The sequence below is a fragment of the Wolffia australiana genome, chromosome 15, assembly GCF_029677425.1.
Source record: "Wolffia australiana isolate 7733 chromosome 15, ASM2967742v1".
Classification (NCBI taxonomy): domain Eukaryota; kingdom Viridiplantae; phylum Streptophyta; class Magnoliopsida; order Alismatales; family Araceae; genus Wolffia; species Wolffia australiana.
Window position 1 is genome coordinate 1,397,740 of NC_135849.1, and position 12,471 is coordinate 1,410,210.

Genomic DNA, 12,471 nt, shown 5'->3' on the forward strand with positions numbered 1-12,471 from the left:
CCCAAAATTTAATGGATCATACATTACTCAGTTACTATACATACGTTTTCTTAAATTATGTTCATAGGTTTTCTACCCAAAATTTAAAGGATCAGACTTTACTCAGTTACTATATATGTTTATAGTTTTCTACCCAAAACTTAGAGGATCACACGTTACTCAATTACCATATATACCTTTTCTTAAATTATGTTTATAGTTTTCTACCCAAAACTTAAAGGATCATACCTTACAAAGTTACCATTTATACCTTTTCTTATGTTTGAAGTTTCTACCCAAAATTAAGTTACTATATATACCTTTCTATGAAGTTGATTTCTACTATAGTCGTTCTTTCTAACTCAATCAGAAGATCGGTGAGGCCGAATGCCGAGAAGGCGATCGCAGTCGATCTCGGCAGATCCAAATCTGCTCTTGCAACTGTGATCTCGAGGTTTTTCTCATCTCAATCATGGCGAAGCGCGGTGGAATCGCAGTGGACGCGCCGCTATCTCGCTTCGGCGTGCTAGTAGCGCAGCTCGAGTCTGTCGCGGCTTCCGCTAGACAACAGCCACCTGACTCTCTGCTATGCTTTGATCTTCTCTCGGAGCTTGTCTCAGCCATTGATGATGATTCTAAGGTATGAAGAACGTTCGCCTGATTCGAGTCATTGTTGTTCTGTTCGAGTTTCATTCTGCATTTTCCAAGCTTTTTCGATAACCGATTCAACGTGGAATAGCAGTAGGAGTTGAGGTTTTCCCGTAGCAGAAAAGTGTGTGAACTATAAACGTGAGTCTAAGTGTTGAGGATCACCGACGACAGGATTTCCTCGTAATGATTCTACTCGTTTGAGCAGAGAACCGCTTGCAAGTTGAAGTTCTCATATGGTAAGAAAGTGCGTAAAAACGACATACGAGTCAAAGCGGATTGATCTGCTCTTGCAATTCCTCGAATTAGCTCTACTTGCTTCACAATCGGAATATAACTGCACAAGTAGCTCCATTGAATAATAATTACTTTCCATTATTTCTGAAGAAATCATTTAATGAAAGAAATTCTTGAATCTGCCTTCTTAAAAATATGATGAGTAGTTCTTGTGGGCTGAGCCTTTTTTTGAAGAAGTGTAGAATATTCTGGACATTGTAGTAAGTTTGAGCGGTAGAAGATAAGGTCCTCAGTAGTGCGTTGAAGCAATCGACGATCTCTTTTCCTCTCTGCGGTGTCGCGATGTCATTCTTAGATGGATGAACACTCTCGCAGGAATCTCATAGTTTTCTCATTCTTATACTCGTTTTGGTGCAGGAAGCAATCGTTCCATGGCAGCGGAAATGTGAAGAAGCTCTGTACTCTTTGCTGATCAAGGGGCCACGGCGTCCGGTCCGACGTCTGGCATCGTTGGCGATGGCAAAAGTTATTGAAAAGGGTGATAGCATTTCAGTATACTCAAGAGTGAGCAGCCTCCAAGGATGGTTGGCGGATAGCAGGAGAAGTGAACCTACAGCATGTGCAGGTTTCTACTCTAGCTCTGTACATTGTATTCTTAATTCAGCGAATACTAATCCATTTTGCTAGACTCGGGGTGAACGACAGGATAGAAGAGATCAGACTGAATGATATGATTGATCAAATGGCCCTAATTATAATCAGATCAATCGAGTCTGATATATTGCGTCTGCAGGATTGAGATCAAGTATATGCGGACTGATCCAATCTGATCAGTCAGGTCAAACGGATCAAGATTGGATCAACTCAGCTGATCCATTTAAAAAGGCTGTTTGATGATCAGATTTTTCTGCTCGATCTTATTGACCAATTAGTGGAATGAGTGAGATAGGTCCAATCGGCAGCTGCCACATGCCAAGCCTTCATAAATCCCATATGAAAATTCTTGAGGTACTAAGACGTAAAACATTAAAGCGAGTCAGATTATTTTTTGTGTACTTATATACCTCACAGAGGTTTAGTTCCCATCTGTCTTAAATATCAGTGAAAGAGGATGACTGATCCATGTGATTCATGGACTGTACGCCTCTTTTCGTTCAATTGTAGAAAATTTACGGTTTTGATCACCAGAGAATACAGGTTGAAAGATTATTGACTTTATTATTGGGTTTATTTACGATTGTACTTTCAATCACATCAGTAAACCAACACAAGATGTTTTAGTTTTAATAATGATTCTTATGTGTTCTTGTAAGAGTACGTCTGGACCTGTGGGGACTCCTAATTTTATTCAAAAATCTAAAGTTGATGCTGATATTCAGGTGTTGCTCAGTGCTTGGGTGAATTATACCATGTATTTGGGCGGAGAATATCATCTGGGCTTACAGAAACCTCCAGCATTGTATCAAAGTTGATGCGATTCCATGAGGTGCATCTTCCTAAATTTATGATTGTGATGAAGTTATTGAGTCATGTTTTGCTCGCTTAACTTTATATCGCCACGCTAAAAGTTTTTTAGGATTTTCTTGTCTCATGCTTGCTTCAACATGCGTTTGTGGATGATGTTCATTGGGTCGTGGAGCTTTTTATTTAACTTGGTGTACAGAGACTTCATATTTGAAAGATTGTTAACCCTAGTCTGATAACTCACTCTTTGCTGTCTTTGATATGTGGCTGATATTGTAGCATTGTTATTGGAAGCATTTTGTGGGAAAACATGTGATAAAGGATTCAAAGAGAAAGATATTGTAGCATTTTGTGGTTGGCTACTCTTGGAACTTATGAACTTGCGCAGGCACGACACCTAAACAATTGTATAGATAGACTTCTGATCCACAAGAATGAGCTCTGTTAGAAGAAGCTGTGTTCTGAAACCATTGAACTACTTCAGCACTTGAATCCACAAGAGAAGTGCCAGAACCCACAAGCACAAAAGAGTTTTCTCATTAGGAAGGAAAGTTCAAAGAGAAGGAATCTCTAAAAAGGAAAAAATGTATTCAAGTGTTTATGTGAGGGGTACTCTGCACATCTTTTCTCTGCCAGCCCTAGGGAAGTTCTTCTTTCCAATGGAGATTTGCTGCTGCCACACACTCCAGTTGAAGCCTTTGGCTTGGTAGACAAGATGAAGAAAATACCTTGAAATGTTTCGTGGAGAAGTTCATGGTCTAAATACCAAATAAGAGATACAAAGTTGATAGTGTCAGCCTCAACATTATATTTTATGCTTCTTTGTATTTTTGTCCTAATGTTTCTCATAATTGGACTTAACCCTGTACAGTTTCTATGTATGAACCATACAAAAAGATAGAGGAAAAACCATTTGTATAAAGTCGTATGACCTAATAAAAGTTAACATGTCCTTTCGATCACTTATGCTGTTTTTAAAATCCTGCGATATCTTGGAATAAACTGGAAATAAAAATCCCTAAAACTTCAAGCGATTGATCAAATGAGGAAAATGTAGGTACGCCAATGGAGAAACGAACATACAGCGGTCTCTGTCAATCAATCTCAGATGAAAATGGAAAGGAAAGAATGATCGATTGGAGAAGGCGCTGGATCAGTCTTCCTCTCCTTCGGATCAATATCGCAATCCTGTGCTCCAGCCCACTTATGTCGTAACAACTTCTTCATCTGGTTCTTGACTCAAGCTGCCTCCTTTATACAGGGTCTAATACCCCTTGGTCAACTATGTTTGACTTGCCACGTGTCCTTGCACATTATTGGAATGAGAAAACTTCCTTGCATGCCTACTCTGATATAAACGGGGAAGGTTCCTGTTACAATGGACAGATAGATGGTAAACAGAGGGAAAAACAGAAGGAATGGAGGAAGGGAGCTCCTGCACTGGGCGGCACCTTTGGAGATGGAAAAAGAGAAACACTTCTCAAAAATTTTCATGGGGGCTAGGGTTTTGGGACCCTTTAAGGGGTCCCCAGTACACTCTCCCACGTGTGAGCCACTTAAGTAGGCTCACTCGTGAGAGCCTCATTGAAGATGGTCCCACGTGTGACCATTTAATGAGGGGTCACACGTGGGAGTTTTTCCAGTGAGAGAAGAAGCTCTCCCAGTGGGCCACTTATATAACGTGGCACACTTACAATGGAGAAAGATTAGAGAAAAACGAAGAATGAGAAGAAGAGAGAGATCTGTGGGCCATTTATAGACTATGGCCCACTTACACTTAAAGAAGAGAGATAGATAGGAGAGAGAGAGATTCTGCAGGAGTTCAGTCTAACAGTTCCTATCCGCCGTCCACTGGAGCTCTCCACAAGGCACAGTATCAACGACGGCTCATCGGCCACCGAGAATGGTATTCACAATGGTGTCATGGTCTCTGAGACAACTCTACGCTTTCTCACATCTCGCGAAAAGCTCGTGAGCACAGCAAACCTTCCTCGATCTTGCCACTAAAGGCAAATCAAAAAGGAAGAAAAATTTTGGCAGGGCCATCCTGAAGTTGATCTGGATTCGACCATAGACCACGGCTCACCTGAAGGTGAATGGGAAATACCAAAGGATTGTTCACAAAGGCATAATTTATAATGACCTCTGGACAAGGTGAAATTCCCGTTCATTTTTTTTTGAGGAATATAAGGAAGACCATCCGAAATGATGGTTGACCTGATGCAATTAATATTTAAATATATCTATAATCCATTTACATAGTGACCAAACTGGTCCTCCCTTCACTTCCCTCCAAACCAAAAAAATATTAACGCCTGAATGTCGTGAATGATATTATCCACTGAAGCTGTTCTTGAATACCACCTCATTAGGATGCAGCCATATCACCCATAGCACCGTGAGGATCCTCCCCCAGTCCAGTTTGCTCCTGTATCTACCATCTCTGACCAAGGCCCAACATGCCTCTTCAGAAGATACATTCACTCCTGGAATCTGCTAGGATGCCCATACTCCCTAGGCAAACTGACATGTGAAGATGAGGTAGGAGCATTATTCATCCCCCCTTGTGTACAGAGGATATTTTACAGAAGCCGTCAGACCCATCTTTTGCGCAAGACTTGTGTGAACAGTCGTCGCTGCCTCAACAACCAATTGAAGAGCCTTACCTTGGGGGGGACTGTTAGTCTCATCAACATGGTGCACCATGTGTTGCTGATTGTCGAATCCTCCACCGCTTCCCCTCTGATCTTCATATAGGTATCCCTTACTGAAAAAGATGACCCTTGCCACACCCAACCATCATGTGACTCGCTCGACGGCCTTAGATGTAGGAGTGTCTGTTGCATCTCCATCAGATCCTCAAAGCTCTGATAAGGCCCCTGCCAGGATTGGGTTCCATACTACATTCCAACACTCACAGACCATGGCCTGTGGATTCCACGCGAGAGCAAAGATCCTTGGGAACTTCCAACTTTAGAATACCTTTATTTGACCAATTGTTTGTCCCGAATCAAAAACCAGCTCCATCCCCCAGTTTGGCATCAAATCACTCATTGGTGTAGGGGATTACTTGGCATAGACCGCACCAGAATGGAGACTCCCCTAGAACTCTAGCCGAGAACTTCTCTCAATCAAGCTCTGAGCCATATTTATCCTTCAAGACATTTAATACCATATCCTCCTTGGATCTTGCAATTCTTCCCACCCACTTGGTGAGCAACGCCAAGTTCATATATTTGAGGGGGAGAATCTCCAACCTCCCCTGCTTCTGGGATCTGCATACTATGTGTCCCAGGAGACCAGAGACATCCCCCTGTGCGCCTCATGTCCATTGCTTCCCTGAAAAACCTTTTCATCAATCCCTCCAAGTGCTTTCCTACGCCAAGTTCATGCATATACTCCTATTGAAGTATGCTGGTGAAATTCCCAGTGTAGCTAGAGCACTTTTTTCATTTTCTAGGTAGGGGTATTTTTGTAGCTTTCTGTTCTACCTGTATTTCCGTTGAAATAGAGCAGCCCTCCCCTTAGGAAGACAGTCAAGAAGTGATACAAGTGTTTGGTTGGCTCCTGTATGTCTCGCCTTTGCATTTTTCATTCCTCCAGCATTGAAGAGTGTGAGCACACTACCAGAGGGAGCAGGCTCGCCATCAGAGAAAAAGGGGAGAATCACCATTGGGTAGATCCAACGCACATACCCAGCAGGTGCTCATTCAAGGGTGATATGGGCTTGTGCACCTGTTGCGCACAAGATGTACCTGATACACTGCAGGCCACACACAGGGCACATGCACTACTAATGTTCATTCTATTACACACTGCACCAATGCGGCTATCAAACTAATTATTGAAGATCCAGATGGTGAACTAGGAGTATGTGTGGGCACAAGCAGTGGGGGTAGCTGTGGCTGACCACTTCAAGGCCTTCTCCCATGAAGGGGGGCTGAAGCCAATGGCAACGGAGTGGCAGTGAGGCAACCACTGTGACGGAGGAGCTGCAGGTTGATTTAATGAAGCCTTTCTTTGTGGGAGAGGTTCGGGAGGGGATCAAGGGGTTAAATGGAGAAGGGACTATGCAGTTGGATGGATTTTCAGTGTTCTTCTTCAGTCAGTTCATAGAGTTGGTCAGGAAAAAGGTTTTGGATACTGCGGAAGAGTTTCAGAGAGGCAACTACGGCCTAGAGCGAATCAACAGATCACACCTATTCCTTCTACTGAAATTTCAAGGGGCTGTTAGAGTTGGTGACTTTTAGCCTATCTTGGAATCTAACTCCAGATTCCTTTTCGGTCTTGGTGAATGAGTGCTCGAAAGGGGGGTTAGATCCATCTGCAACCAAGGGTCAGGCTGTGATGTCCCTTGGTGCCATTATTGTTTGTCTTAGCAGTGGACGCCCTGGCTACATATACCATTCACAGGCATGTGCAGATGGCCTGTTGAGGAGTTTCCACACGGCGAGTTAACCAGCAGGCATTCCTTTACTCCAATACACAGACAACACTACATTCTTTATTGAAATCTCCATTGAGAAAGCTAGGAACCTTTCCACATTGTATAACCCATTTGCATATTTTTTGGGTCTACAGATTAATTGGGCCACATCTGCATTTGTAGGGTTTCGCTGACATCACAGGAAGAGACACAATTCTCTTGAGCCTTGAGGACACCCATCGGGTAGTTACCTATGTGCTATCTTGGCCTGCCATTGACTGGGGAAAGGCTATCAACTATAAACTGGTAGCTGATGATTAAGAAGGCGAAGAGGAGATTGGAGGGGTGGAATGGGGGCCGGTGCTGCTGCGACCAGTCCTTTTGGCAATACTGATCGTCTGCCTCTAAGTCTATGAGCTATCTACTTGTTTTGGAAAGCATTTTTAAGGCGTTATTAGGAGGTTCTCTTGGAAATGATCTGGTTCAGGGCACAACAGGGGGATGTCTTGGGGCGTGGTATGTTGATCTGTGGAATGGGGGGTTTGGCTGTGGGTTCTCCAAATACAATCAATGAACCTATCACTGTTGATAAAATGGGAAGGCAGAATTCCCATGCCACCGCTGGGAGTGCTGGGCTGGCACATGAAATCCAATCTTAGAAAGTGCTCTGTCAGATCAGAGGGTGAAAGAGCTGTTGAAGATGCAACAGTCGCTATTACATCTCACACCGTTGAAACAAACCTCCTTTTTGGTCCGGGATGCCTACATCAGGGTCAGAGGAGGATTGACAAAGGTCAGTTGGATGTCCTGATAATAAAAACTGAATAGTTAAAAATAGTCTTCCTGCAATATTGGTTGCCCCTCATTTTCTTGAATAGTTAAAAATATTTTCTTGAACTGAAGGATACAGTAATATGTAGATAGGTTTCCCACAAGGCTTAAAAAGTAAGCCCGAATTTTAGAAGACAAACCATATGTCTCTGGAAAGGACTTGACTGGAAGTTGTTTTTCCTTTCTTGTTTGTTTTTCTGTTATGGCTGAAACTTTTTAGTCATGTTACGCCGGAAGAGCTTTATCTGACTTGGAACCCAACGTGCTCAAAACTTCATGCAAATTATTGTTCTGTGTGTTTCTTTGGTGAAGATTTATTTAAAAAATTAATAATAGAAAGAATCTTAAACACCTTTTTCTGATTGAGTCTCTCTTCTTCCTTGTACAAGTCTTTATATTTTGCCACGACGGATATTGCTGTTGGTGATGGTCTTTCTTTAGGAATATCTAGGCTACCATAATTATTCAAAACTGTTACACCTTTATCAATCACTGACATTTCCTTCTTTGATCTAATCAATAACGTGGGGACATCTAACAACCACTGAATATTTTTTGATTGCTCCTTTTATTTTATATTGCATGCTTGTGGCTGTATTCTCAGTTTTTCAACTCTATTATTCAGGATTTTGTCAGGCAAGATGCAATATTAATGCTCCAAAAGGCACTAGACGGCTCTGGTGGTACTGGCTCTTCATTGGCATTTTCAGAAGCATTCCGGATACTGACAAGAGCTGCGGGTGGCGACAAAGCTTATAATGTTAGGCTTGCTGCGGCAAAATGCTTAAAAACCTTTGCTGACATACAAGCACCTGGTTTGAGAGTTCCAGAACTAGAGAATGCGGCTCTCTACTGCATCAAGGTCAATATACATATTTTAAAACGTTGAAGCAAATTATCCTGTGTTTTAGGATTCTTATTGTACTCTATTCACTTAGGCCCTCGATGACCCTGTTACATCAGTAAGAGATGCTTTTGCTGAAGCACTGGGGGCTTTTTTGGCCCTAGGGATGAATCTCGAGAATCAGGTGTTCATTTGTGTTGAAATATTTATCTCCTGGTGTTTTATATTCCGAAAACTTGATTGTCTTTTATCTTTCAAGGATAAACAAAAAGGTAGATCTAGTCCACCAAGAAAATTGGAAGGTTGCGTTGAAAGACATCTAATGGCACCATTTGTCAAAGGTAATGGATTTCCTGGTCCATTCTATTAAAATATTCTGTGGAGTGATTTACCGTTCACTTTGTTTTAGATGCCTTTAATGCTTTTTAAATTTCTTTTTACTATAATCATAGGCGAAGAAGTTTTGTTTGATGATGCTTGAGCTGTTATTTGTGCTTGATATTTGCAGGAGTAGGAAGCCTTCTTGATTAGTTTTAGGCTTTAACTCATACTAACCAAGATTTATTACAATGTTGATATTATCCTACGATGGGAAATACATCTATTTCCTTGTATTTCAAGGCTTGTCAATGATACTCCCATAATATAACTCTGTTTGATGATAGATCATCCTAGAGAGAAAGGGAAGATGAGAAAAGGGAAAGAGAGCGAGTCTAGAAAAAGGAGGATGTTGTCCAGATGTAGTGTGCCATCAGACCAAATTTAACCCTGACGGAGAAAATGCGCCGTGGCAGAAGACCTTAACATAGACGGGGGAGTTGACCACAGGGTTGGCCATGACAGAGGACCTTGGTATTGACTAAGTTAGCCGTGACATCGACCAAGAGTGGACATCAGTTTTGGACTGGGTCTAGACCACGAGTTGACAGTGGCATGGACCATGGGATTTGACTACATCATAGACTTAAGCATTCAACATGAGAATATGCAGAATTGACCATGGCAGGACCTGGGAAGAAAGCAGTCTGACCGGGGTTATTGACTTAGATTGACTGCAGCATGGTTGTTGACTTTTCAACATGAATAGATTGGTAACTACCTGACAAGTACATGTCTCAAGCCCTAAGGCTCCATTACATGTATGCTTAACCTCTTCCTTCTCCACTCTCATCTCGAGGGAACCATGCCACCATGAGGTCCTTGATCTGGTGTGCGAGCCCAATTGTTGAAGCCTTCCTCCCCCTGAAGATCACTTCATTTCTGTGGAGCCATAGTCCCCAAAGCACTGTCAGCGCTCGGCCCCCACTTCTCTTCCTCTAGGACTGATTCTCTTTATGGACTCTTATAAGGTCTCCTCTGATGTTGCATTCAGCGCCAACTGTGCTTGGGAGGCCCAAGTCGTGTGTGCGAAGGGGCACACTATAAACAGGTGGTTACAATCCTCGTCGCCTCTTGTGCACAACATACATGCCGCCGATGCATTTGGATACATCCTCTTGCAGAAGATGCGGGTCACCAGTCTCTTGTGGTACAAGAGCGACCCAAATTTTTTTACCTTAAGTGGGACCTTTGGGCCCCAGATGGCTTGGCATGCCTGGGTAGTCGCTTGGTCTTCCTCGTTTCCCTGGCGGATCCCTGCATAGGCTTTCGGCACAGAGAGCGGAGCGCTAGTCCAATCCCATCTGTCTTTTTTTCCGTGTGGAGGGCAGATCTGGTTCAGAGCTTGTTGCATGCCTAAGGAATCGGCTAGTCTTTGGTCTGACAGGGAGCGGTGGACCCTTGGATTCCATGTGCTGTCCCAACATTCTCCCACTGTGGCCTCGGGGCATTGGGCAAGCGCATATAGTCGAAGGAATGCTTCTCGCAAGGGGCAGTGCAGCGTCCAGTGGTCTGCCCGAAAGTGAAAAAGAGAACCATCGCCGAGTCGAGCGGAGTAGAACTCTCGGACTTTGGGGAAAATTTGTCTAAGGACTTGCCAAAATGATGATGCAACCTGATTGAACTGTTTTCTCATCCCAGTTTAAGCCCTGACCATAGTTGTCTCTCAGGATTTGTATTGTTAGATCCTCGCATGGTTGCATGATCCTGGTCACCCACTTTGTTAGTAGTGGCGTATTCGTGCTTTGAATATGCAATATGCCCACACCTCCTTGTTTGGTGGGCCTGCAAACCGTATCCCATGCTACCAGTGCCAGCCCTCGACTTTGATCAGTTTGGTGCGTTTCAAGAAGAAACGTCTCATCAGGGCTTCGAGTCTCTGACCGATTCCAACTTGTAGCTTGAACACTGAGAGATGAAAGATGGGAATTGCTGAGAGTACTGAACTCAGTAGCACCAGCCGGCTGCCTCTTGACAACACTTAGGCTTGCCATCCTTCCAACCGCCTCTTGACCTTGTCTACTACTGGCTGCCAGTCCACCTTCGTCATCCGCCCTCTAGTCAGTAGCAGGCCCAAGTATCTCATAGGGAGGCTGCCGATCAGCGTTCCCAATGCCTCTGCACATTGTCTCCCCCTCCTGAGAAAGACCACAACTCACAAATGTTGATTTGGTCCTATTGATGCGTTAGCTTGATAAGTCTGGGAACAAGTCGAGAAACGTGGACATATTTTTTGCGTCTTCCACATAGCCTTCTATGAAAAAAGTGGTGCCATCCGCGTACTGCAGTTACAGGATAACCTCAGGGTAGCTAAATGTCTGGTAACCCCTCAAGAGACCATGTACAGGCTAGGTTAGTGGATGTGGTGAGTGCATCTACCGCTAGCCCAAATAGTAGGGGTGTGAACAGACACCCTTGCCTCATCCCCATTTGCGGTTGTATACGCCTACCTTCTGGCCTTCAGTTCACCAATGCGGAGAAGGAATGTGTTGTAATGCATCTTTTCACCCACATGACCTACTCTTTAGGGAAGCCCCTCCTTTTCATTGATACCCAAAGGAATCCCCAGTCTAGTGTGTCATATGCCTTGGCGAAACTGATCTTCCACATGAAAACTTAGTTTTTATGTCGTTTCCATGTCGCTAAGATCTCACCTGCTGCAACGGGACTATCGACCAACGAACAGCCGGGTATGGAAGCTGATTAGGAGGGTCCTACGAGTCCCCCGATCACCTTTCTCAGCCTGTTTGCCAAGACATTTGCGATGATTAAGTATATGGAGTTGGATAAAGAGATAGGTCGGAAACCCTCAATTCTTTCAGGGCCTTGCTGCTTGGGAAGTAGAACCAAGTATGCCATGTTAATTCTCTCCATACTGTCCATCCCTTGGGGGAATTCTTCAAGGGTGGCCATCACGCTTGGTCTCACCAGCTCCTGAAATTCTTTGCAAAAGCAAACTGGCAGACCGTCTGGACCCGGCGGCCATTCGTTGTTGTGGTCTTTAATTGCTTCCTTGACCTCTTCCTTCGAGAAAGGATGAATCACCTCCTCTTTGAATGAGGGGTCCAGTGTCCGAGCCCCCTTGCCGCACCACATCCAAATATTGTGTCCTCCTTTCTTATAAAAAGCGGGGAAGTGGTCAGCAACTGCACAACCTACCGGTACGAGGCGACATGCTCTTGGCCTCCCACCATCATTTTCCAGATACTATTGGTCTGACATCTCCCATTTGCTGCTAAGTGGAAAAATCTCGTGTTTGCATCTCTTGCTTGTAGCCACAACTGTCTGGAACGCTGTCTCCAATCCATCTAGAGCTTCTTGTCTTCCTCGGCTACCACCCCCCTCCACTTCCTTCGGTCATGTGCTTCTTCCAAGAACCATGTATCCTCGAGAGCGTCCAAATGTTTCATTCTGCTCAAGGCCTCTTTTCTTGTCTACTTTTTGTGCACATGTACTCGCTCACAAAACTCCACAAAATGACGTTGCAGCCTGTGTATTTTGGTGGCTAACGTTTCCGTCTCTGATCTTTGCCGAGGCTGTGATGACCACTTTTCCTTCACCTCTTCTTTGAAGCCAACCTCTCGTAGCCACGATTTGTCTACCCGGAGGGAAGTGTTTCTCCTGGTTGCCTCATTTCTGGCCCATGCAATCGGTGTATGGTCTG

General features: G+C 43.9%; 1 protein-coding gene across 2 annotated transcripts in view; it reads left to right on the forward strand.

Annotated features, from left to right (window-relative positions):
* The first annotated feature begins 329 nt into the window (after positions 1-329).
* The window catches only part of SWEETIE (HEAT repeat-containing protein), a 70,568-nt gene continuing 58,426 nt past the window's right edge, over positions 330-12,471 (forward strand). For both annotated transcript variants that reach the window (XR_013584022.1, XM_078587928.1), the window contains exons 1-6: positions 330-619; positions 1,282-1,489; positions 2,244-2,350; positions 8,211-8,447; positions 8,524-8,613; positions 8,689-8,770. Coding sequence is in view for 1 of the 2 variants with exons in the window: in XM_078587928.1 (XP_078444054.1) it covers positions 452-619; positions 1,282-1,489; positions 2,244-2,350; positions 8,211-8,447; positions 8,524-8,613; positions 8,689-8,770 (892 nt within the window). In the remaining variant the exon portion in view is untranslated. The remainder of the gene's footprint in view (positions 620-1,281; positions 1,490-2,243; positions 2,351-8,210; positions 8,448-8,523; positions 8,614-8,688; positions 8,771-12,471) is intronic.